General features: G+C 43.1%; 1 protein-coding gene across 6 annotated transcripts in view; it reads left to right on the top strand.

Moving 5' to 3' along the window:
- The first annotated feature begins 107 nt into the window (after positions 1–107).
- Positions 108–26549, top strand: part of SEC24D (SEC24 homolog D, COPII coat complex component) — a 116683-nt gene continuing 90241 nt past the window's right edge. For 2 of the 6 annotated variants that reach the window (XM_060416691.1, XM_015096356.3), the window contains exons 1-6: positions 108–292; positions 2491–2649; positions 11648–11777; positions 17309–17457; positions 18732–19007; positions 19269–19399. In XM_060416691.1, coding sequence (XP_060272674.1) covers positions 2532–2649; positions 11648–11777; positions 17309–17457; positions 18732–19007; positions 19269–19399 — 804 coding nt within the window. In that variant the 5' untranslated portion in view covers positions 108–292; positions 2491–2531. Of the gene's footprint in view, positions 293–920; positions 1054–2490; positions 2650–11647; positions 11778–17308; positions 17458–18731; positions 19008–19268; positions 19400–26549 lie in introns of those variants that run through there. The other 4 variants (XM_060416693.1, XM_004009591.5, XM_060416692.1 and 1 more) reach the window with 3 other exon arrangements.

Genomic DNA, 26549 nt, shown 5'->3' on the forward strand with positions numbered 1-26549 from the left:
CCGCCTCCGCCCCGCCCCGCCCCGCCGGCGTCTGTGCGCGCGCGCCGCCGGGAGCGCGGCCGCTGCTCTGAGCCCGGCGCCGGGGGCGCGCCGCCGGGAGAGGCTTTGACGTGGCAGTTCCCAGCCCGGCTGCAACTCGGCGAGCGAGACCAGCCTGCGGGGACGCCGGCGCGAGGCGAGGCGCGGCGCGGCGGGAGCAGCGGCCGCCGCGGGAGCGGGGTCACCCGGGCAGCCGGCACTGCGGCCAGAGCGCGGGCTCTCGGAGGCCCGGCGGCGGGCGGGCGCCGAGCAGGTAATGCCGCGCCCAGCCTGGCTGCGCTGCGGCGGGACCCTTCGCCAGACACAGTTGTGGCGGGGTGCGGTGCCAGGCTAGGGGTGCGGTGGGGCGGTGGCGAGAGACGGGATGCTCACCTTGGCGGGGCAGCGGAGGAGACCTCCTGCTTTGCGCCTGCAGCCCTTTCGGGTAGTTTAATACCGGGGGGTGGGCGTGGGCATTTTTTACCCGCCCCCGCGCCCCTATCTTTGTGTCTGGGGATGCTGAAACTCCCAGGTTAGGGTCCCCAGTAGCCACGGTATTCCAGCGTTACTGCCCGCTGTGTTCTTATCTCCGTATCAACTTAATTTCCCCTTCCTTGGAGGGAGGGACTGCTGGAAATACTCATTTTGTGATAATGGCACATGTATCTTCAAGCTTCGGGACAGCCTGACAGTGAAACTGATTTGTCCGAATCCCAGCTGGGTCCAGGGTAGGACGTGCATCTGTGAGAACAGTCGAGTGACAGCGGGCTGGGGGTTGTCCTGGGCTTGGAATCCCAGATTTTGAGGCTCGGCCTGCTCGTGCCAAGTGGCTTTCTGCCATGTTGCCGCTTGCAGCTGAGTCAGATTTCTGTAACTTGGTGCTCCAGTGTGAGGAAGTTTGACGTGGCAGACTGGGTTGAGTGAGGAAGCAAATTCCTGCCAGGACCAGTGAAGAGGCACCCGACTGCTTCCTGCTCTTTGGAGTGAACATCCCTGCCTTTCCTTTCTGTCACTCAGCAACAGGCTGCTGCGTAGGTGTGTTCCTGCTGACTTCCTAAATGCGCTTGGTTGGATGAGCTTGACCCAAGCTCAGGCTGCCACGTCTCTCTCCGCTAAGTGGGAGGAGGGAAGATGTGTTGTCAGTAACGCAGTGGACCCAAGGGCCTATCACTCTTTTTTAGATCTCCCCTTCCAAGGAGAAGAAAGTGATCTTACAGTATTTTTACTTCAGTTGCTTTCATTTTGGAATCGTATAGTTTAACATGAAATTGAAACCAAGTGAATGCAGTTTCCTGAATATGTTTCAAACCTTAGCCGGTTTCACTGACCTTATAGTTTAAAAGATAGCATCGTAAAATAGCAAAAGGAAAAATATTCCAATGCTGGGTGAAGGAAGTGGAAAGAAATTGTAGAACCGTTGTTTTTTCAGCTGGAAAGGCTTTAGAAGCTTCATTTTGTAAGAGAGAACTGACGCTCAGAGAGGTTCTTCAGCTCATTCTGTCACACAGCTAAGGATGAGCAGATGTGTAGTGTAAACCCACTTCTCTTGCTGGGATTCAGAGCTTTTTCTGTTATAATTTTTCTTTTTAAGACTAGTTCTGTGAAATGTCTCGTCTTTTATGAAACCTGGAGAAAATATCAGCTTTAAAAACATGTTGATGTTTTGGTTCTGAGTAGAATGAGGTGACTTAGCAGCAGCAGCAGTAGCAGAATCAAGATGGGTCTCTTGTATTTGTGAGCTGTGTGTGTGTGCTTAAACACATGTGCAATTGGACTTTTCCCCTTCATTCTTTAAATATATGTGCATGTATTCTTAGAGGTGTGGTATTTAAATCAGAAAGTCTGTCATCTTTGCCTGAGAAACCACTGACAACTCTCAAACAGCTGTAGGCTGCCACTTGGCTTCATCAATATATGACTTATAAAATCAGTCCATTGTCAACTTATTTTCTGCTGTATTTGTTGGACTTTTTTCCCCCCTTTATCCTAACTGCCTGGTTAAAGTTACTAATTAGGATAGCGCTAAAATGACACAGGTCAGAACATCCAGTTGCAGGCTACTGGCAAGTCTGCTGGTCAGACAGTGACATGTGGTTTTTGCCAGTGACATGCTCTATGCTGAAACAGGGCCCTGGAAACAAAAGGCACCAAGATAGTAGATGCATTTATGAGAGACTCTCTGTGACACAGTTTAGGCTTACGGTGAGAAAGGGATTGGCAGCTGTTATTCAGGATTTAACGCCTGTGCATTTGCCTCGGCCTATGGAAGTGAGTTACTGAGTTCCATAGAGCTGTGGTTAGAGCCTTTTTAGGGGAAAGTGATATTGCTTGATATGAAGCTGTCTCGTGCCCTTGATAACTGTACCTTTCTTCAGACTATCATAAACATTTATTAACAGTGTTTATATTTTTAATGACATTAAGTGACTCAAACTCTCGTGTTGATGTTTTGTCTTTTTCCTTCTGTTACAGGGTTCTTTTATAGAACTGTTCCTTGGAATGATATTTTCATAATGAGCCAGCAAGGTTATGTGGCTACACCTCCCTATTCTCAGTCCCAGCCTGGAATTGGCCTTTCTCCACCGCATTATGGGCACTATGGGGACCCGTCTCATGCAGGTTCTCCACCAGGTAAGGTGCATTATTTTGACGCGTGTGTGATTATTGAATCTCAAGCTCGGAGACATAAGATACTCTGAAAGAGCAGCTTTGGAAGAGTTGAATGGTAATTATAGATGATGCAGAGGCTTGAGCTTAAAGGATTATTTGGAAAAGCCTACCTTATCACTTTGGTTTTTGCATAGGGAGTTTATCTTTTAAATATAGATGAAAACCAAGACACTTCCTGAGTGTCTTGTTTTTACTGTTAGGCTTGCTCTTGCTATTAACTGGTAGTATGAGGTTATTACAAACACTAAACCCCCAACAAATTAAATATTAAATATTAAATATATGTGTGTTAAATATATACATGTACTAGTATTGGAAAAATCTCATTAGATTTATATGCTGAAGTTTATTCAGTGATGATAATAATAAGAAAAACATGGCCTTGCTTTAAAATCATTATTGAATAACACCAGTTGCCCTAAAATTTGGTATCCAGCAAGGAATCTTGGTGTTTGGAGCAGAAGTGGGAGAAGGCGTCATGAAGTGAGACTCCTGTTGCTCTGATGGCAGCTGACATGAGAAGGTCACCTCCCATTTTCAAGGGGCTGCCCTGAGGGGCCAAGTTTCAGGGTCAGCAGGGAGGCTAATAATAGCTCGTTTCAGTGCTGATGACCCCAGATCCTCTAAAAATATTTGTGAAAGACAGTTCTTAGGACTGGCTGTGTATAAATAGTTGAGTATCTCTGGCGGTTTACTAGGACTGACTCAGGCGTATAGGATCCAGGCCTTGCTGGGTAGCTTGTGTGGAGTGAAGAGGCAGCCAGGGGTGAGGAAAGCCTCTAGGCAGGCTTGATGGTAGCAGCCACGCACAGTTGCAGCAGAAGATGCTGTGAGACTGAATTTCCTGTGGGAAGTCGCTCTTCTGACTTAGTCCAGGTTTTAAAAACCTCCAGGTGAGGCATCATCATCTTGTCCAGGTTCAGTCCTCCCCATAACATTTCTTGATCTGGGTCCTGTAGGAACCATTTAACCCATCTTTCTCCAATTTCTTTTCTGTCTGGTGGTTCATTCCCCCTCAGCATTTATATATAATGATAATTATGCATCACTTTTTTTTTTTGAATGCTTACCATATATTGTAAACTGGTCCTAAAAGAATTATATGTATAATTTTCTTTAACTCTCATTCAGTACTGTTCAGTAGATTATTAGCCCTGTTTTGCAGCTAAGAAAACTGGATGTCTGAAATACCATGATTTATCCAAGGTACAGAGCTGGTGGTGTAACTGGGATTCACACTGCAGTCCTTTGAGAAAACACACAGCAAACTCGAATAGACTCCTAAGTAAAACATTCAGTGTTACTCACTTTTCCTCCTTCTCTTCATAGCCATCTCTTAAAAAAGTCCTCAGTCCCCTCCCTCACGCCCCATCCTTGCCTCGCAGCCCTCCACGGCTCAGTGTATCCTCTGCTCCATAGCTTGGGCCCCGTCCACCCTTCCCCTTCTCCCCCTAGGGTTGTTGGTGACCTCCTGTTACCAAAGGCAGTAGACACTGTCTTGTGCTCTTGAATTTGACACCGTTTACTGCTTTTATTTGTACAAAACTCTTTTCTCCTTTGGTTTCAATGACACTATCCTTTGTTAGTTTTCTTGGTGGCTTTCTGGACAGCTCCTCCAAGGGGTTCCCACTTCCCCACATGACCCTTAAGTGGTGCTGATTCTGCTTCTTTGTTCTGGCTTCACCCTTCTTTCCCTCTCTGTAGATTTTTTCCCTTAACTGTATTATTCCATATGAAGGGCTAGTTTCTCAGATCTTTTCCTCCAGCCCAGATGACTTTCTTAAGCTCCAGATCTGTATTTTCAGTGGCCAGCCTGTTTACATGGGTATATCAAACTCATCATGTCCAAAATAACACAGTATATTTTTTCATGAAGCATGTTTTTTCTGACATTCCATACTCACCGAGCAGCTATCATTCATTCAGCTACCTAAATTAGAACTTTTCACTGTTTTAAAAAGTCCCTCTTTTTACCTTCTATAATCCAAATTCTTTTGGGGGTGATTATAAATCTTTTCTCCCTGCTTCCTCCTTTCTACCCAGTAGTCACTATTCTTGCTCCAGCCATCCGCCTCTCACCTGGATGACTAACGTTGTCAACCACATCCTCTCTCCAGCCTTTCTCCAAACAGTCCAGTCCTGTTCCATTCATTCAGTCGGTCCCTCGTGTCCAACTCTTTGAGAACCCGTGGGCTGCAGCGTGCCAGGCCTCCCTGTCCATCACCAACTCCTGGAGCTTGTTCAGACTCATTCATGTCTGTTGAGTCAGTGAAGCCATCCAACGATCTCGTCCTCCGTCTTCCCCTTCAGCTCCTGCCTTCAGTCTTTCCCAGCTTCAGGGTCTTTTCCAGTGAGTCAGTTCTTCTCATCAGGTGGCCAGAGTATTGGAGTTTCAGCTTTAGCATTAGTCCTTCCAATGAAAATTCCAGACTGATTTTCTTTACAATTGACTGGTTTGATTTTCTTGCAGTCCAGGGGACTCTCAAGAGTCTTCTCCAACACCACAGTTCAAAAGGATCAATTCTTTGGCGCTCAGCTTTCTTTATAGTCTAACTCTCACATCCATACATGACCACTGGAAAAACCATAGCTTTGACTAGGCAGACCTTTGTTGGCAAAGTAATGTCTCGGTTTTTTAATAGCTGTTCACTCTCTTTTTTCGCTTTCATCAAGAGGCTTATCATTTCCTCTTCTCTTTCTGCCATAAGAGTGGTGTCATCTGCATATCGGAAGTTATTGATATTTCTCCTGGCAATCTTGATTCCAGCTTGTGATTCATCCAGCCTGGCATTTCGCATGATGTACTCTGCATATAAGTTAAATAAGCAGGGTGACAACATACAGCCTTGAAGTACTCCTTTCCTAATTTGGAACCAGTCTGTTGTTCCTTGTCCGGTTCTAACTGTCGCTTCCTGACCTGCATTTAGGTTTCTCAGGAGGCAGGTCAGGTGGTCTGTGTTGGAGGGACTTTTATAGCCTGCAAATCTAATTCTGACTTTCTTCCGCTTCAGGCCTTTCTGGCACCTCCAGAAGCGGGTCTGTGCCTCCGGCCAGTGCCTCTACCCTATCCTCCCCACAGGGTGTGCCCTGCCCTCCTCCCCCAGACTCAGTTCACTTGTGGGGCTTGCTAACATTTCTGACCACTTCCCGTTCTTCCTCAGGCTTATTCATAAACCTTCTCCTCCTGTGTTCTCCAAGCCCTGTGTGGCTTTGCTGCCCGTTACCACACTGTGTGTAACAGATGTGCCTGAACAGTTCAAAAGGTCCTCGCTCAGCGTTTGTTCAGCGAATGGGTGGACAACCGGCTGCTGCGTTCATCAGCAGGTACTCAGGTGTTCACCGGTGGTAAAGCACCATTTTGTTGAATTAGATCCTTCGTGCTTTAATTTAAACCTCTTTCTCCTTATCAGTTCTCAGATACCAGGCTATCAGACTCTGTCTGGATACATACCCTTCTGTAAATTGTGGTATATTTGTTTAATGATATAAAACTGTCACTAAATTACCCTAGCCTATCTTTCTCTGTGCTGAATGACCTTAGATCTCTTTGTCTTCAGACATCACATACCTTCTTTTCTAGTCTTTTGGTGTACCTTTTTTTTTTTGGTGACAGACTCAGAGAACTTAGCTGTAGTTCCTTGAACTATCTGTTCTGCCATAGATCTGGCCAGTGCCAAGGCTTGGTTTCTATTTCTTACATACCATATTGTCCTTTGTGCCTATTATGTGATGCTAGTGCCATGCAGGGACAATGTAGCAGGTTTATTGGGTGAGCAAAATACCTGTGGCGATGCAGCAATGAATAAAATGAACCCAGGCTCTGTCCTGATAGTACAGACTTGTCTAGGGGGACATGCATTAAGGGAATTGATGGTGACAATGTAAGGGAAACACCATTTTGAGGAAGTAGAGGGTGGGATGGACGCTCACAGCAGGGGCACCTAACCAAGGCTTACGGTGAAGGGAATCTTCCTGGAAGGAAGAACCTGAAAGATGAGTGAGGGGCGGCCACATAGGGAGGCAGGTCACCGGGGTTGGAGAGGTGGCACCTTTGAGGACCTGCAAGAGATTGACCGTGGCTCTAAGGGTGCAGTGAAGCATCTTAAGCAGGGAAGGGTCACGTATATTGTTTATTTATATTCCACATTAGAGTGTGAGGAGGGAATCAGTGGGCACACTGCTTTCTGGAGCAGAGTTTCGGGTCCTCAGCACTGTTGACATTTGGGGCCAGCTGATTCTTCGGTATGGGAGGCCGTGCTGTGCGTCCTAGGGCCTTTAGCAGCATCCTTGGCTTCTACGGATCATCAGATAGCAGTGCTCCCGCTCCTGCTCCCACCCCTGGCCCCAAGCCATAGCGACCGAAAGTCTTAGACCTTGTCAAGTGTCCCTTCAGGAGCAGCATCACCCTTGGTGGAGGACCACTTGTCTAGAAGCTGAGCAGCAGGAACTGTTGACGTCCTGGAACTGGGGGCTGTGGTGAAGCTTCTAATAAATAGTGAGCTTTTGTAGGACTAGCACCAGCCACAGCACCTTAGAAACGAGTCACTATGGTTCTGCCCGTATAATAGGGAGTTTGTTTATTTTAGATAAATTTTCTTTCTCAAATGGTTTTTAATTTTGGTTTCAGTTTGTCAGATTCAGGGCCAAATCCAAGATACGCTTTTCTGTGATGTTGTCTTGGTCAGAGGTCAGTCCAGCAGAAAGACATTTGTAAAGGGTATCAGAAAGCTAAGAGAATAGTAGAGTTAGAGAACAAGGCTTGGGACTCTGCGGTCATGGAGCCGACATCCAGTAAGCGTTGCCTTTCTCCCTGGGAGCCGTCACTAGGGCACGTGGCAGCCCAGTCTGTAAGGAGTCTAGGAAAGGGAGATTCCATCTTTCCAGCTCAGGACCACATGGAAAGGCAAGCCAGAAAGGAATTAGAATTGGTATTACGTAAACTAGTCTGTAAAACATGTCATTGCTTTAAAGGCCAGTTTATGATTTTAGATATTTTTCTTTGGACATCGTTTTTGTTCAGTCACTCAGTCGTGTCAGACTCTTTGCAACCCCATGGACTGCAGCACGTCAGGCTTCCATGCCCTTCACTGTCTCCTAGAGCTTGCTCAAACTCATGTCCACTGAGTCAGCGATGCCATCTAACCATCTAATCCTCTGCCACCCCCTTCTCCTCTTGCCCTCAATCTTTTCCAGCATCAGGGTCTTTTCCAGAGAGCTGGCTTTTTACATCAGGTAGGCAAAGTATTGGAGCTTCAGCTTCAGCATCCGTCCTTCCAATGAATATTCAGGACCGATTTTCTTTAGGATTGACTGGTTTCATCTCTTTGCTGTCCAAGGAACTCTCAAGAGTCTTCTCCACAATTTGAAAGCATCAGTTCTTTGGTGCTCAGCCTTCTTTATGGTCCAACTCTCACATCCATATGTGACTACTGGAAAAACCATAGCTTTGACTAAGCAGACCTTTGTCAGCATAGTAATGTCTCTGCTTTTTAATGTGCTGTCTAGGTTAGTCATAGCTTTTCTTCCAAGGAGCAAACATCTTTTAATATCATGGCTGTAGTCACCATCTGCAGTGATTTTGGAGCCCAAGAAAATAAAGTCTGTCACTGTTTCCACTTTCTCTCCATCCAGTTGCCACGAAGTGATGGGACTAGATGCCATGATCTTAGTTTTTGAATGTTGAGTCTTAAGCAAGCTTTTTCACTTTCTTCTTTCACCCACATCAAGAGGGCATAAGCATAATTAGATCTTTCTCATGGTATGGTTTTGCTTTCCTATTAAGGTTCTCATACTGAAATTCTCATAACCTGATTCCTCTTTATCTCTGATCACTTATGAAAATGCCAGGTATGTGACCGAAGACTATGACTGTGCAGATAACAGTGATACTGGTTTCCTTTGCCCCGAGAATAGAGTCCAAATGGCACCCGGGACTTTGTAGTCTGACCCCAGCCAACCTGGACAGCCTCTGCTCCGGCCATTCCCCACCGTCTGTCAACACTTCACCTTTTGCCTGATCACACCCCACTCTCTCAGATCTTCACTGAAGCTTTGCCTCCTGCCTTGGGACCCCCTGTCCTATCTCTGTACTAAGACAGCTCCCGCCTGTTCTTCAGAATTCAGCTCGAGCAGGCCTTCCTTTCTGAACTTTTCTTGATTCCCGTAGGAGGTGTTAGGTAGTTCCTCTGCATTTTACACTTGTTACCAGGCGCTGTAACTGTTTACATGGTTGTTTCTTCCCTAAGAGCTCTACGTGCCTCAAAGGCACACTGAATGTATGTTGAACAAGAATGAATTTGAATCATTGCTACAGAGTTGATTTCCAAAAATAAAAGGGAAAGAATCTTTTTAGTAAGATTTGTGTGAGACATTTCTGCTTGAGTATGTAAGAACTGTTTTTGGTTTGGTTTGGTTTTTAGAAACAGGTTTATAAATATAGGCATCTCATGTACACATGAAAGTACCAGGGTGTGAGTAACTCTGAGAACTAGTTTTTGATGCTGTATGAGGGTTGCTGATGAAACTGCTGCTTGCGTACCTATTTAAGGAATGAAAATATCTTTGGATTCTTGTAGTGCCTTTAATTATTACTGCATTGGCACTAGTATTGTAGATTTTCTATTTTTGTCCAAAATAATGTTTTAAGAATGAAAATACAAGAGTGCATATAATTATGGTATATGTATCTTGTTAGACTATATTGATAAATCTTTGGAAAAAAAGGGGACAAAAGGTGTGACCAGGGTGAGGAAACGAAGATTTTGTGGGAGATTCCTTTTACATATCTGGCATTGTTCTGGATGCTCCTATGCCCATTACCTAGTTTAATTCTCAGCATGATCCACAGAGACAGGGGACTCTGTTGTCACGGTACACTGTTAAAAGTTAGGTTCTGAAAGAAAGTATCTTTTTAGGGTCACAGGTGTTGAGTGATACAGGAAGAATGCAGACTGCATTCTGTGTGGCTGTAATGTCATGTCTCTCTAACTCTGCTGGATTTGAGGTATAAACCGTATGTAACAATAAGAATGATGTTTGTTTTTGTTCTTGGTATATGGAAAATGGCCTAAATAAACTGTGACGGTAAATAGAAATTTTTTCTTAAGTTTGAGGAATTCAGTTTTAAGAAAAGAAACCTTTGAATAAGTTTCACTAATAATATTCATGAATACTGCTGCTTCACTGGCTGTGTTTCATTCTGGATTCCCCAGGCATCTGAGAGCATGCCCTTCAGAGGGTTATTATGACCACATAAGAAATTCTTCCTGGGCCACTGTAGGGTCATCCCGTCACTTTCCTTACTCTCTAAGGGAATAAATTTTCTCGGAAGATGAAAGAAGAAAGGAAATGTTGAATATGAAATACCATTGTGAGGTCAAATGGTAGAATTCACAGAAGGCAGCCAAGAGGTCACTGGTGATGGTGCCAGAGAGGAGAATGGGGTCAAAAGAAAAGCGAGTAAGAGAAAGCAGACTTGTGGTTACCAGGAAGCAGGGCAGGGGCGGGGTAAACTGGGGGATTGAGACTAACATATACACTCTGCTGCTGCCAAGTCGCTTCAGTCGTGTCTGACTCTGTGCGACCCCAGAGACGGCAGCCCACCAGGCTCTGCCGTCCCTGGGATTCTCCAGGCAAGAACACTGGAGTGGGTTGCCATTTCCTCCTCCAATGCAGGAAAGTGAAAAGTGAAAGTGAAGTAGCTCAGTCGTGTCGAACTCTTCGCGATCCCATGGGCTGCAGCCCCCCAGGCTCCTCTGTCCATGGGATTTTCCAGGCAAGAGCACTGGAGCGGGGTGCCATCGCCTTCTCCGCATATACACTCTACTATACGTAAAATAGGTGACTAATAGGGATCTACTCTATAGCACAGGGAACTCTGCTGTATTCTGTAATGTCTATATGGGGAAAGTATCTAAAGAAAGAGTGGGGGTATGTATAGTAAGCGATTCACTTTGCTGTGCCTTTGAAAGTAACACAGCATAGTAAACCAACTATACTCCAGTAAAAATTAGAGGAAGAAAAATTGAATGGTCTGGAGCAAAAACAAGCAGAATGGAAGTAGGGACAAACACACAGAAGAAATATACTTTTTCTCTTTTTTCTTTCCTGAAGTCTGAAAGGGGTATCACGAGTAATTAAGTCTGAACATTTCCTTCTGCAGTGAGGGAAAACTGAGGCCCACAGAGGTAAACTTCTTGCCCAGCGTGGCTGGATGGGGCATCACACTGCTCTAACCCAAGCTCACTGATTTTTCTCCTGTACCACCGTTGCTCTAGAAGAAGAAGAGAAAAAATGTTTGAGAACAGTTTTAGAGAGAAACTTTTAAAGATCTCTGTTGCAGAAGAGGTGCTTGTAAAAACGGGCACTGCTGGGAGCATCTTCATCACGTGTGGCCTCGTAGTTTGTATGAGAAACTGAGATGACTTGAGCAGGCCTGAGCTGTTTGTCACCCAGCCCGTGAGAATCCTGGAAAAATGATTAACTCTGAGGTCCGTGCTCTGGATCCATGGGAGAAACAGATGCTATTCTCCATTCACCGTCCTCACGCTGTAACTCAGGCATTTTCAGAGGTCCTTTTCCCCCGTAGTTAGAATTACTATGCTTTGTGAGGCCTCATACTGTTTTTCTCCCCCGATTTGCAGTCTGATACCAGTGGGCACATTTCACTGTGTGCTCTAGCAGTCTTTATGTGATGGTGCATTTCTAGCGGGGTGCCTCTCTACCAGACACAAAGGTTTTAGTTTCTGGTTAAAGTGGTGTCCGCACTCCCGTCACTGTGACGGTCACACCGTGATGCCGCAGCCTGGCGTGGGTGAGTCTGTGCTGGCGAAAGCAAGTGTGAAGGAGACCCTGTTCTAACCCGTTCTGCCCCTCCTGTTTTCCATTTTTGACCTGTTACCTTTGTGTCCTCTCTCCCTGCACGTTCACACTCTTCTAAGCTCCTGTCCTTCCCTTGCAGGCATGATAAAGCCGGCGGGGCCTCTGGGGGCGGCTCCCCCTGGGGGGGTGTTGCCTCAGGGCCATCCGCCTCCTGGACCCCATCAGTTTGGCCAGAACGGAGCTCACGCGCAAGGTCCTCCTCCACAAAGGTGAGCTAGAGGCTAACCCCCATCTGTGTAATCCACTGAAATTGTCCCACAGGTCCCTTTTGCACGTGCAGGTTTGGCGATTGGAGCTTTGACCTCTTGATGCCTCGAAAGGATCTATTGGAAAACTGTCAGGAAACAAAGCGCGTAGAAAAGTTAGGACATTAAAATACTAGTACTAATAGATAAAATACTGATACTGTTAAAAAAATAATGAAAATGACTTGTGTCAGCAGCTTTTCGTTTGGAATTATATTCATCTTGTGTGTATGCGTGCTCAGTTGTGTCTGACTCTGCAAACCCATGGACTCTATCCGCCAGTCTCCTCAGTCCATGGGATTTCTCAGGCAGGAATACTGGAGTAGATTGCCGTTTCCTTCTCCAGGGGATCTTCCCAATCCAGGGACTGAACCCACGTCTCCTGGATTGGCAGGTCGGTTCTTTACCCCTGAGCCACCAGGGAAGCCTGTATTCATCTTAGTGTTTTGTATGAATCTCTAATTCCTTCAGATGTCTGTGGTTTATATTCTCCAGTGAAATTTGAAATCATCTCTTCTGTTAAATCCTTTACAGAACTGAGTTCAGATTGCGGCCAGTGGTGGAGACTGCGCATTTGATGTGGAAGGCACACAGATGCCAGTGAAGGACTCTTGAAAGGCAGGGAGATACTAAAAACAACTCGGGAAATCATTCTGTTTATGTTTGTAAATTAAGGAAGGGAGAAGTGGGAGGCGGGCCTGGAGAAGCCAGGGTGTGGGATATGGGACATGCTGGGGGCCCTGCAGCCCCTTGGGACTGTGCCCTGCAGGGGGAACCCACCTCACACCTTCCCGGCTGGAATCCCATTGTCGTGTGTCCTGTGAGGTATTGCTGTCGAGAATCCCAGTGCTAAGCAGTAGATAGTGTTTATGTTGGCATTTGTCCAAGGATTACCCAGAGGCTTTGTTTCCCAGGTTCCTTCCCTAGGTTGTCAGGCTGCAGGGTTGGGGTTGGCGGGGGAGGGGGCCCTCTGGAGGGCTCTGGACCCTGCCAATGGTGAGGTCCTTGGGTTACCCTTTCGAGGAGACCTAGTCCCTGTTGATGGGGAAACCCCCTCTGGCACATTTTAAATCGTTACTGACAGGGCATTCATGAGGCTGTCATCTCCTGGTTCTTGTTCTGATAACATTTTCCATTGAAATGGTAGCTCTGAGATGCAGTGAAGGTTATTGTAGGGATCACTGAATGAGTGAGTCTAAGTAATTTGGTTTCCATGGGATTGTGCTTTGAACAAGGAGCATGAAGTCCAAGGCCCCAGTTCAGGACATGCCCCTCCGGCCCCTCGTCTCAACAGTGTGGCAGTGGGGCCTGTGGGGAGGACGCGAAGGTTGAACCCAGGTGCTGCCTCTGGTTCATTACCCTTGTGATGCTGGTGACATTCCTAGGCCTCTAGATCTCATTTGCCTCACTTGTAAAATGAGGAAATAGAATTCTCAGTCCTGAATATAGGGGAGAAGTTCTGGAGAAGTACATTGCTGTGAGCTGTCAAGCAGGTCAGATTATTTTTTAAAAGAAATGCAAAAATAGAACAGCCACTTTGAAGTGAAAATTTGAGTCACCAGAAATGGCCTAGATTGCTTTGAACTTTTTGGTTATTTCCACTTGTTTTGCTTCAATTAGGTTGCTTGTGTGTGTGTGTGTTAGTCAGAGTCATGTCCGACACTTTGCAACCCTGTGGACTGTAGCCCCCCGGACTCCTCTGTCCATGGAATTCTCCAGGCAAGAATGCTGGAGTGGGTTGCCGTTCTCCTCCCCTGGGGATCTTTCCGACCCAGGGATTGGGCCCGGTCTCCTCTGAGCCACTAGGGAAGCCCAGGTAAGTCACGGACTTAGCCATCAGAACCATCTTGGCTGTGTGGCTGCGCGCTCTGCACGGCATCTGCCACAGTGATGAGGAGCAGAGACGGTAGGGTCGGGCGTGTGTGATACTCGTGGCTCAGGCAGTTCTGGCTGGACTAGTTACTCTGCCTCTGTGTGCCTTGGTTTCCTCATCACAGGTGTAACAGTAAAGATGTGCTGGTGAGGATTTTGGTCATTAGTCCGTGCAGAGAGCCTCGAACAGTGCACAGCGCCCATGAAAGGCAATGTGCGTTGGCCGTAATCGACACCAGTTCACTGGGCTGGCAGAGCCTCTGGTCTGTTGTTTGCCCTGCCTGCTAGCTCAGTGTAGCTGCCTATCACAGCTCAGTTGAGGAATCTGCCTATATCGTGATTCCTAGGGAGACACTGACAGATTTTGCCCCATCTCTTTCTCCTCCTGTACTATTCAATTGCTTCACCTTAAACTGAATTAAACGTTGGAAATGGAGCTATCGAGACTGAATTTATGGTTGATGGGGGGGAAAGATGGGGGTAAGAGATAGGTAGGGAGTTTGGGATTGACATATACGCACTGCTGTACATGGATAACCGAAGAAGCGCCTACTGTATACAACAGGGAACTCTGCTCCCTGTTGTGTGACAGCCTGGATAGGGGAGTAGTCTGGGGGAGAAGGGATACGTGTTTATGTGTGGCTGAGTCCCTTTGCTGTTCACCTGAAACCATCACAGCTTTGTTAACCAGCTGTACCCTAACACAAACTAAAAAGTTAAAAAAAAAAGGAGAGATCTGGTGTTCAGGCTGAGCCTTTGTGGTGAGACTCCCTAGCCTCATAGGATGCATTTCTGTGTCTGCAGTTCAGTGGAGGGCAAAGGGCCCAGTGACCATGCTGGTGAGTCATTCCAGCCTGATGACAGGGGTTGTCAGAAAGCAAAGGTCACACGTGGCCTTTTTGTGATGATTATAGCACTTCAAGGAGTCATTTGTCCTGAGAGGACCCATCCTAGAAGTCTTTTCATTTTTTACCACATCTAAACTGTTGAATAAAGATGTGATCAATTTAGAGTCATCATGCTGATTTAAATTTTAAAATCATAATTTTTATTTTAAATATTGCTATTTCAACGTTTCCTAAAACTTAAAAATCATACCTAGTCATTTGGCTTTTTTATCTTGGCTAAGGCAGAATAAATGTCTTAAAATTGTAAATGGTACTAAAGTTATCTACAGTGTGTTACTGGTGGGTGGGATTAATTTCTTATATAAAATCTATAACCTAAAGTTCCATTTTTTAATTATTAAGGGAAAATTTAATTGTAAGTGTTCTATTTTGACCCAAGAAATGGGAAATTACGTGAGTGGGAAGGTGGGAAGGAGACTCATCTTCCCAAATTGAAGCTATTATTAGGGCGAATCTACTAAGAAATTGGTTTCAGTGGAAAAGTAGAAAACAAGAAAAATAAGAGGAACACATAGTTATTTTCTTTTTCTTTTTTGTGTGTATGTGTAAAGCAATGACGATTTGGCAGAGCTTTTATTTTATTCAGTGGGCTTAGTATTTAAAAATCTAGATTTTATATCAGCAGTAGCAGCAGCTATCTTGAAAAATTTGGGACCTTACCTCCAGATTCTAACAAACTTCAGCATGCCACTCACTTCTTAGGCAGTTTGTTGTTAACTTGAAGATGAAAAATGTTTGAGGTTCAGCAGACCATGGACAGCTGAGTCATCTCTTGAGAGGTTTGGGGTGAAACCGAGGCTCACTTCTGATATTTTATTAATCCTCAGGTTATAATTCTTTATAGTTCTTTCTTCTGACATTCAATGAAACAGTTAATTAAAATATGTAGTTGGAGCTTTTCTATTCTAATTTTCATTATAATTGTGTTAAATTATAGATTTAACTTGAAAAGGATTGATATCTTAATAACTTTGAATCTTTTGATTCATAAACAAGTATATTCCTCTATTTAAGTCTAGTTTAATTTCTCTTAGCAATAATTTATATCTTCTCATATAGAGGTTTTACAGTTATTTATTGTTATTTTACAGTTGTTTATTGGGAATGAATTTATTATTAAATTCATTCCCAATATTGTATGTTTTTCAATGGTATTATAAATGATGTATTTTAAACTTTCACTTCCTTATTGTTTGTTGCTAGTATATAGAAATAGAATTCATTTTTGCAAAAAAAAAAAGTAATTGAATGTTTCTTACCCAAGAAACATGCTAAATGGAGTAATCAATGACAAATACTTAGATCTGTATGATTTTTAATTCTAACCACATTATATTCAGAGCAGGAAAGGGACCGTTCCATCTGAATTGAAAACTGAGAGCTACAAGGAATTATGTGGCTTGTCCCAGCTCACACAGCAAGTCTTTAGGTTAGGAATCAGGGGCCTGGATTCTCACCAAAGCTCTGAGATCCACAGGGCCTTGAATAAACTAATTTTGAAAAGTAATGAAACTTGAAAAATATTAAACCACTTTGTATGTTTAAGATGTTTTGGTAATCTTTTCATATGTATGTCAGAGCTTTTAAAATATTTTTATTAAAAAGTTATTTAATAAAAGTTATCCTTTCCATCCTATTTTATTTTTACTTTTCAGTTGATAATATTGCTTGACTGATTCATGTTGACATATGGCAAAACCACCACAATATTGTAATCATCCTCCAATTAAATTGATTAATTAATTTAAAAATCCAATCTGTTTAAGAGTTAGGTTGATCAGAAAAAAAAAATTGTGAATTTCTTTTTTTTTTTTTAATTTGTGAATTTCTGATGCCTGGCTCCTAGGATATGTATTAGGCAATGAATGATAAATTGGCATTTATGGGTCAAAAAGTAATAGCTAATGGTTGTTTAGTCTCTCATTCTGTATTTTAAATCTTTATTAACCTTCTGTTAAAAAATACTTGAGGGTGCTTGTCCTACTTCTATTTGAAACGTATTTCATCCTATCTGTACTATCTCTAAAAGTGATTCACAGGATTTTATATTTTAAAAATATTGCTAACATCTATGAAATATTTCTGAACATGTTGGGGAAATGTTTTTTCTTGAAAGAGTGAATAATACTGCCTGCCTTCTCTGCTTAGCCCAAACCCTGTCACTGGACCTCGCATTACAGTCACTAATATGTTCCGTAGCATATGCGCATTCTGCCTGTGTGCAAATGTTTCATGTTATCTGTGAAACCCCATGAATGAGTTTTCAGAAAAAGACAAAGAGCATAATTAAAAAAAAAAAAAGATTTCTTTTTATGAAGCAATGGATTTACAAAGCATATCTTTAACACAGTTCTCAAAAACTTAGTTCTAAGTGATCATAAAGATACAGTTAACAAACAAAGCATTTTAGTTTTCTTGGTTTCTGTCCTATTGATCATTAAGCCTAGTATAGATGATTTCTAATGGACTCAGCTTCCTAAATTGATTTCCAAAACTTGTTAAGTGATTACCATTAGAATTTTTTTTTTTTTTTTGGCTAAGTGTCTTGATATCTTTAGATGACCATAAATATGGGATGGTGCTACATGATTGATTTTGAGCTCATGTCGAGGATAAAGGTGTTGTTTTCCTCGTGCCCACTAGACGGGCTGATTTAACTTTGCGAGTTGTTGTATGTCATTTCCATGTGACATTAACACCCCTTTTCTCTCTCAGATTTCCTGGCCCTCCACCTGTCAACAGTGCGGCCCCCTCCTACCCACCATACTCGCCCTCAACGCAGTCGTCATATCCAAGTCCAGGGTCTGCTTCATCCATCACCCAGCTGGGCAGTCAGCTCAATGCTATGCACGTTAACAGCTATGGTAACAATTTCATTTTTCATGATTATTGACTGCCTTGTCTCATGAGTATTTTAGTGAGAAACTTTTTCCTCAGATTCAAAATAGACATATCTCTGGTATACCATATTGAACTAATTTTGGACATTTTCATATAAATTATCTGTATTTTGTATGGCAGTAATTTTTTTTTTTTTCCAAATCATGCTGCCATTTATTTCAAGGTAAGTGAAGGACCCACAGAATGCCTTATATACAACACTACACCCCCCCCCAAAAAAACCAAACTGACTTCATAAATAAACATTAGAATAGTGAAATTACTTTAAGAAATGTAAGTTTTAACCCTGTGTTTTTTATGAGGCCCACAAATCAAAAATATAATACTCTTTGTTTCACAGTGCATTTTAAATTCCGCATTTAGATCTTGGGAGGAATGGAAGCTCAGATGCTATGAGGCAGAAAAGAATAATATAGAAGACAGTTACAGTACTGAGATGTACTTCAGTGGAAATGCTGTCTATTTTAGGAGCCATGGACATGTTCACTGTGACAACTGCAGGGTCAGCCATTGATCCTGATGACAAATGTTTTCATTACTTATAGTTAGTTTCTTAAAAGTATCAGGAAAACTCCCCTCAGAATAGTTCCTTTTACTGGTTTCAAAATGGACAAATCTTCAAAGCAGCAAGTCAGTTTCACATAATCAGAGAAAGGAAAAAATAATCTGGTTCTACCATTTCAAATATGACTGGATAGAATTTTAGTTGCCAGTCCCTTCTCCGTTACTTCTTCCTACTTCCAAAATCCATTCTATCAAGTCAGGCACAGGATGCAAATAATTTATTGACCTGAGTAAATAATGCTTGTTATGTAAAAAATTTTTTTTTCTGTATGATTTTCTATACTCTGTACCAGACAAAGTTCAGTGGCTCAGTCGTGTCTGACTCTTTGTGACCCCATGGACTGCAGCACGCCAGGCTTCCAGTCCACTTTTCATGATAATTAATGCCATGTGTCATGAAAAGTGGATGCAACTGAGTTAAAATTTATCTCTCTAATTTTCCATCATTATAAATGTAGCTCTTTAAAAATTCTTCACTTGTATAAAATACCCCAAATAGGATTTGTGTTGCTTTCCAAATGATGGTTTCTTCTTGTGGGGGGGAAAATTGACTTGTAAGAGTGCCTTCTTGCTTTACTCAGGAAAAGGAGTGTCCCTGTTGTACATATGTGGTAGAAGTGAAAGAGTTTCGGAGTGTGGTATTTAGCTGGGCCGGTCTTCTGGTTTTGCCTAGGTTCAGGGGTGGCCCCCCCGAGTCAGGGCCCGCCTGGCCCTGCGTCAGCAGCGTCATTCCAGGGGCCTCCACAGCCTCCACAGCCGTCCATCTTGCAGCCTGGATCTCAGATTCTGCCCCCACCGCCCACTGCGCTAAACGGTCCCGGTGTCTCAGCCTTGCCTCCATCCACGCACAGACCAGATGGGCTCCCTGGGCCTGCTCCTCCGAACGCCCAGTACCAGCCCGCACCTCTCCCAGGACAGAACCTGGGCCCTGGATATCCTGCACAGCAGGGTAAGGTCGCCTCGGGTTACCTGGGGGTGCCCTTAATTGGGAATCAGGTTTGTTCCTATGTTACTAGACATCTATCCCTCATTATTTTTGAATAGTGTAACCAGTAAAAAGAAGAGGGGAACTGTAGATGTTTGCTTTTAATTCTCTGCCTTATTTAATATGAGAAATGCGGCATGCTTGACTGAACAGCATAGTATTGTCAGTGAGCCCTCCGTCTGCGTTTTGGGGTTGTAGTCACTTCTTTTTAAATTTTCTTCCAAGCAGCCAACTACGGGCCCCCAGTGGCAGGTGCACAGCTGTCCTACCCGGGAGGCTTCCCGGGAGGGCCTGCGCAGATGGCCGGCCCACCGCAGCCCCAGAAGAAGCTGGATCCCGACTCCGTTCCCAGCCCAGTAAGTGCTCTGCTCTCCGTCTCCCTCATGGAGAACCCACTCTTCATTCACTGTTCTCAGAAGCTCTTCAGTCCGTCAGCGTTTACCCTGTCCTCTATCGTCCGAGCACAATACCCGTGACCCACGTGGGTGAGGCTCGCTTCCCTCTGTGGATGTTCGGGCTGGGGAGGGCGCGCCATGGTATACCAGAGGTCTCCATGAGAGGGGCAGCCGGTGTGGGCTTGTGTGGTATCATGTAATCTTGGCAGGATCCCCTGATGCTTATTCTCATGTAATCAGCAGTATTTATCGATATTTAACGATTCATTTGTAGTAAGAATATATTCTATATAAAAATGCTATTTTCAGAAACTAAAAGATCCTTTCAGGATACCCATAGGAGTGAAAGTACAAAGTATTTTACTTATTTTAAAAAACTGCTTTAAATAAAATTACAGCTATAACTTACTCTCCTCCACCGAAGTGATTTTCTTTAGAAGACTGCTCTTCAGCAACAGTTATCAGTCAGCTTTATTAGGTTTAGTCTGCATATCAAATAGTCCTCAATTTAGCTTACATCCACAGAGATTTATGTATCACCTAGGTTACCTGTAAGCTGCATTAGCTGCAGTTTGATTTTAGATTCTGCTCCATATGACCTTATCACTCCAGAATCCAAAGTGAAGGGGCATCCCTACTGGGGACATGTATATCATGACAAAGGGAGAAAAGGAGGAGGACTGGTTAAAAGGTGCAGTGGCTCTTAAAGCTTCCAGTCAGATGTATCAAAATCACTCACATGTCCTTGGCTGAAGCAAGTCGTATATCAAAGCCTGACGTCAGTGGCGGAGGGATATAAATGTTTGCCTCAGAAACTGGACATCTTAATGGCCGTGAGCAGGGATGTAAACTCCTTTGGAGTAACAATGAAATTGTTTACAGTTAGCTTTCATCTTTGAAGTGGTTTTATAAACACGAGTAGAAAAATTTAGAAAGAGACTAAAGAGCACTAAGAGATATTATGTTTATATTTTATATTATTTATAACTTAACTTTTGTATTAACAAGTCATCAGAAATCTTAGCAGCTCAGAAGCACTATTTATTAATGCTCATGAGTCTGGGCAGGTTTGCTAATCGGGGCTGGATCTGACTGATTTTGGTTGGGCTTGCTTTGTGCATGTGGGGTCAGCTAGAGGCTCGGCTGGAGTCTGAATGGTCTAGGATGGTCTGTGCATTTTCTGTGGTTGCTGTAGCCGAGTACCATGAACTCGGTAGCTTAAAGCGACAGAACCCTCTTGTCTTTGAGTTCTGGAGGTGGTACCTCTGAAGTCAGCGTGTAGGCAGGGCTGTGCTCCCTCCGGAAGCTCCGTGAGAGAGCCTGTTCTTGTCTCTTCATTCTTTGGCTTGTCGTCTCATCATTCCAGTCCTTGCCTCTGTGGTTACATCACCTTTCCCTCGCCTCTGTGTCTTTCCCTCCAGGTGTCAATCTCAAAACTGCTTGTGCCTCTCATAAGTTTCGTGTGACTCCCTTTAGGGTCCACCAGATGGTCTAGATTAAGCATCATCTCTCAAAATTCTCAAATTTGATCAATTCTTTTGCTATATGCAGTGTTTTTGTTCTTTAGTCAGTGAGTTGTGTTCGATTCTTCTGTGACCCCATGGGCTGTAGCCCACCAGGCTCCTCTGTCCGTGGAACTCTCCAGGCAAGAATATTGGAGTGGGCAACGATTTCCTTCTCCAGGGGATCTTCCCAACCCAGGGGCCAAACTTGCGTCTCCTGCTTTGCCGGCAGACTCTATCTTCTGAGCCCCAGGAAAGCCCCATATACAGTGCCCTTATTGATGAACATATTTCCAGCCATTACTTTTCTAGCTTAATATTGGGTTGGCCAAAATGTTCATTCAGGTGTTCCTATATGATGGTATGGAAAAACCCAAACGAACTTTTTGGCCAACCCGATATTAAATTATTCCACTTGAAGTATCATGTATTTATGTGATTTACAGTTTATCTTCTTATTTCTCTGCTTGTATGTAGCATCTGCAGACTCTCTAGGTCGTTTCTTCATTCTCTGATGCTTTTGACACCCAGTTTGTTGTTAATCTCTCCAGTACTGTTTCTGTTACAGGTATTGGCCATTTTATCATCCGTCTGTAGACTCTTCCATCTCCAGTGCCTCTCAGTTCTTGATCTTTCTTTCTTCCGATGTGCCTTTCATATGCCCCGCATCTGGTCTCACCGTGGATTCTGTCATTGCCAATGACCGTGTACCTTCAGAGTCTCAGCTGAAAACACCCCATTCTGCAACCACTGCCTCTTATCTTTCCAGCGCGTTCCCTTTAGGACTCAAACTCCCATAACACTTCATCCCCCAGGATTTACAGCCTGCCACTTTTTCTTGATTCGCATCACCTTCATCTTCTCACTTCTCTTAGGCAGCTTAGATTACGTGATCCATAATTAGAAATCTGTCCCTTGCATCTTCTGCTCTGAATTCCTTTGCCCCCTCCCTCCACTGGATTCATCTAGAAAATTCCCATGTGTTGTTAAACTAACTTTCCACCTACTCTGGTTAGGTGAAGACAACTCGAGAAAGATGCCTGCCATGCTTACTGGTCTCACTTTGAATTCATAACCACTAGACAAGCGAACATTTAGTTGTGTTTTTCTAAAACCTGACTGCGTTACATACTGACTAGTGAAATATATGGAAGCACTGATGCCTTGCTCCCAGCCCCCCACGTTATGATTTAATTGTGCTGGACCTTGGGGTTTTTCAAATGTGCAGCAAGTTTGGATACCATCACCCACCTCAACTGACCCCCTTCCATTTCCCTGGATGACTGTCATTTCTTCTCTCTTGAAACTTCTGATACTACTTTTCCCTATTCTGACTCTTTAATAATCACCTTGCTTCTGAGAAAATAGCAGAAATGCAAAGAGACCCTCTGCATGCTTCATTTCCGCATCTCCACGGGTCTGTGCCCGTTTGCCCCTCTTCCCGCTGTTTGTGTGAATAAGCTTGTCCATACTATGAACCAAGGCCGTTGCCTCCACTTGTGCCTGGGAATCCATCCCTACGGCCTTTCAAGAATAGCCTCCCAGAAAATTTCCACTATATTAGAGTTCTCAAAAACAAAAAACAACCACTAGGATATATGTCTCTATATGGAAATAAATTTATTTTAAAGAATTGGTTTGCTTGATTGTCGGGGACTGGCAAGACCAAAAGCTGGTGGGCTGGCCAGCATGCTGGAGACACAGGAAGAGCTGATGTTGCAGCTGGAGTCTGAAGGTGTCTGGAGGCAAAATTCTCTCTTGCTCCGGGGACCTTGCTCTTTTTCTCTTCATCCTTCAACAGGTTGAATGAGGCCCACCCACTGCTTCACTCAAAGTCTACTGATTAAATTCTAATCATATATTTTTAAAAATTACCTTTGCAGCAAGATCTGGACTGGTGTTTGTGACTGGGTACCGTGACCTAGCTATATACATACATACATACACACACACCCCGTACTGTTCCAGGCCCGCTCTGCTCTTCTGCCTCGCGTCAGTCACACCAGCTGCCTTTGTATTCCTCAGCCAGATGTCCTCCTGCCTCGAGGCCTTTGCACATGCTGTCCCCTCTGCCTAGATCTCTTCCCCAACATAGATGCAGAGCATGGCTCAGTTCTGTGTTTCCTTCACGTCGTTTTTGCTCATCCCTGAGCTCACTTGCATTCTTATCCACGTCACTCATATCCATTGCACTTATGACCTCACATAGGGTGTATCTGATTTATGCATTTATCTCCTGTCTTCCAGACTAGAATGTCAGCTCCAAGAGGTCCAGGATTTGGTTTTGTTCACTACTGTGTCCCTAACACACAGAACAGGGCCTAGTACAGAGTATGCACTCACATATTTGTTGAATGAAAGTTAACAACAAAAGCAATAAGCAGTATATGTTGTGGTTTATTTCAAACTCCTAAAATATACACATACAAGTCAGTCCAATAGTATTTTTATCTTAAAAGTAATGAAATAGCAATGCCATATGGAACCTGTTTATATTCTTATTACCAAAGTGGAATGCTTTTGCTAACTAAATTAATTCTTCCTTCTGGAAAGAAAGATGTGAAATCATATTTTCTGATCTGTTGCACGCCAGTCCTGAGGTAAGGGCTCACTACAGTTTCGGATGGTGGTCTTAATCCACATTTTTGAAGTTGAGGACACTGGTATCACCATCAAACTCTTCCTCGCTCTCTAATCAGCGGGAGGATTATCCAGAATTTGAGCTCTTCCCGTCCCCCTCTTTCTCTGACCATGCCAAAGTGCAGATAGTTCTGCTTTAAGCAGCCTCCCTTAGCGGTGCACATGCATCTTATTATCTTGCCTCTCTTATCTATCTTGTTCATTTATCTCAGGAAAATCACTTTCTTTTTTTCTCTCTCCTGATACTATTTTATGAGAGCAAAATACTCTATTCATAGCAGAGAAGTGTGAAAGTAATTCTAGTGGCACATCTTCTGGAGGAAAAAGAAATCTGTAAACTTTGAAGTGGCATTAACATTATCAGGAGTTGCTATCAATCAAGCTGAAACCGTTTAGGAACTGAGGCACACTCAAAACCTCTGTTGAGATTTCTCCGTGGTGTTTTATGTCTAAGCTGTTTTCTGAGAACATGGATGTGAGATTTAAATAAAAGCTCTATTTTTAATAATCAGAAAAAGAATATATACGCATGAATCACTTTGCTGTATACCTGAAACTGATACGATATTATAAATCAACTATGCTTCAACTTAAAAAACAACAATCTCCTAACAGAAAAAAAAAAGAAACCATTGCTTCATCCAATAAAAACTATATATTTAGAAATCACTAGAACTGTTGTATCTCTTACTCTCTTTGCAGTATTCTCGATCTCTTTGTAGTATTCTAGCAAAGATGTGTGTTTATTTAGAAGTGTGTAATTACCACTTGTCTTTGTTTCTTTGGAGGCAGCGCTTTGTAAGTTGCAAATGGCTAATTTAAAACAAACTTTCTGGAAGCATAGTCTATTTGGAGACTGAGAACTATCTATGTTCAATATATAGATTATTGTGGTTTTTACCTCACTTTCGTATTTGGCACTTCATTGGTTGAAATGGTGACAGTAAATCTTGATAATAGAAAAGCTGCTCCAGTTTTGAAGAAACCAGGTGACCCCTGTGGTTGAAATATAGGGTGTGACTACAGTGTTTTGATTTTCCTGTTTGCTGCTTTTCTGTGCCCATGGTAGCTTTTAGTCTCGATTGTATCTTACAGTAGTTGTAAGATTAATTGAATAAGAATTTAAATCCTATGAAATTGAAGAGAACTGTGTGGATTTAAAAGCAGGCTAAATCTATCTCTGATATGCTGTAGAAACCAGTGATATCAACTGGGGTATGGATTGGACGAGATGGAAGGGGAAATGGAGCAGGTAACATTTCAGAGTTTAGAGAAAGACAGTTTTCATACTAACAGTGGTTTTTTTAAATTGAAATATAGTTGGTTTACAGTATTGTGTTTCAAATATTCAGCAAAGTGATTCAGTTCTACGTATTTTTCAGATTTTTCCCCCATTGAATACAGTTCCCCGTGCTATACAGTAAATCCTGTTGTTTATTTTGTATATAGTGATGTATATCATATATTTGTCTTTCTGTCTTCCTTCACTCAGTATGAGAATCTCCCCAAGTCTATCCATGTTGCTGCAAATGGCAATATTTCATTCTTTTTTATGGCTGAATAATATTCCATTGTATATACAAGATCTTCTTTATCCATTCATCTGCTGGTAGACACTTAGATTGTTTCCAGTAGTCTTAGCTATTGTAAACAGTGCTGCTATGAACATTGGGGTACATTGTGTCTTTTTAATTCATTTTTATCTCTTCCAGATATATGTACTCAGGAGTGGCATTGCCATATCATATAGCAGCTCTGTTAGTTTTTTCAGGAACCTCCACTCTGTTTTCCATAGTAGCTTACCAATTATATTTCCACCAACCATGTAGGAGGGCTCCTTTTTCTCCACACCCTCGGTGGCATTTATTATATATAGACTTTTTGGTGATGCTGTACTTTTTGATAATGACCACTGTGAGGTGATTTACCTCATTGTAGTTTTCATTTTCATTTCTGTAAATAACTAGTGATGTCAAGCATGTTTTCATGTGTCTGTTGGTCATCTCTGTGTCTTCTTCAGAGAAATATCTATTATTATTCCGGTCTCCTGTCCGTTTTTTGATTGGCTTCTGTGTTTCTTTAATATTGAGCTGTTTGGATATTTTGGAAATTAGCCTCTTGTCAGTCACATCATTTGGAGTCCATAGATTGTCTTTTTGTCTTATTTATGGTTTTCTTTTTTGTGCAAAAGCTTTTAAGTTTGATTAGGTCCCATTTGTTTATTTTTGCTTTAAATATTGCTACAGTATATGTCTGAGAATGTTTTACCTATGTTTTCTTCTAGGAGTCTTATGGTGTCATATCTTATATTTAAGTCTTTAAACTATTTTGTGTTCGTGTATGTGGTATGAAGAATTGTGCTAACTTTATTGATTTACATGAAGCTATCCAGTTTTCTCTGGTGATGTCCATGTATAGAGTCTTATCTTGTGTTGTTGGAAGAGGGTGTTTGCTATGACCAGTGTGTTCTCTTGGCAAAATTCTATTAGCCTTTGCCCTGCTTCATTCCGTATTCCAAGGCCAAATTTGCCTGTTACCCCAGGTGTTTCTTGACTTCCTACTTTTGCATTTCAGTCCCCTACAGTGAAAAGGACATCTTTTTTGGGTGTTAGTTCTAAAAGGTCTTGTAGGTCCTCATAGAACCATTCAACTTCAGCTTCTTCAGCATTACTGGTTGGGGCATAGGCTTGGATTACTGTGATACTGAATGCTTTGCCTTGGAAATGAACAGAGATCATTCTGTCATTTTTGAGATTGCATCCAAGTACTGCATTTCGGACTCTCTTGTTGACCATGATGGCTACTCCATTTCTTCTAAGGGATTCCTGCCCACAGTAGTAGATATAATGGTCATCTGAGTTAAATTCACCCATTCCAGTCCATTTTAGTTTGCTGACTCCTAGAATGTTGACATTCAGTCTTGCCATCTCCTGTTTGACCACTTCCAATTTGCCTTGATTCATGGACCT

This window comes from Ovis aries, chromosome 6 (assembly GCF_016772045.2).
Source record: "Ovis aries strain OAR_USU_Benz2616 breed Rambouillet chromosome 6, ARS-UI_Ramb_v3.0, whole genome shotgun sequence".
Taxonomy (NCBI): Eukaryota; Metazoa; Chordata; class Mammalia; order Artiodactyla; family Bovidae; genus Ovis; species Ovis aries.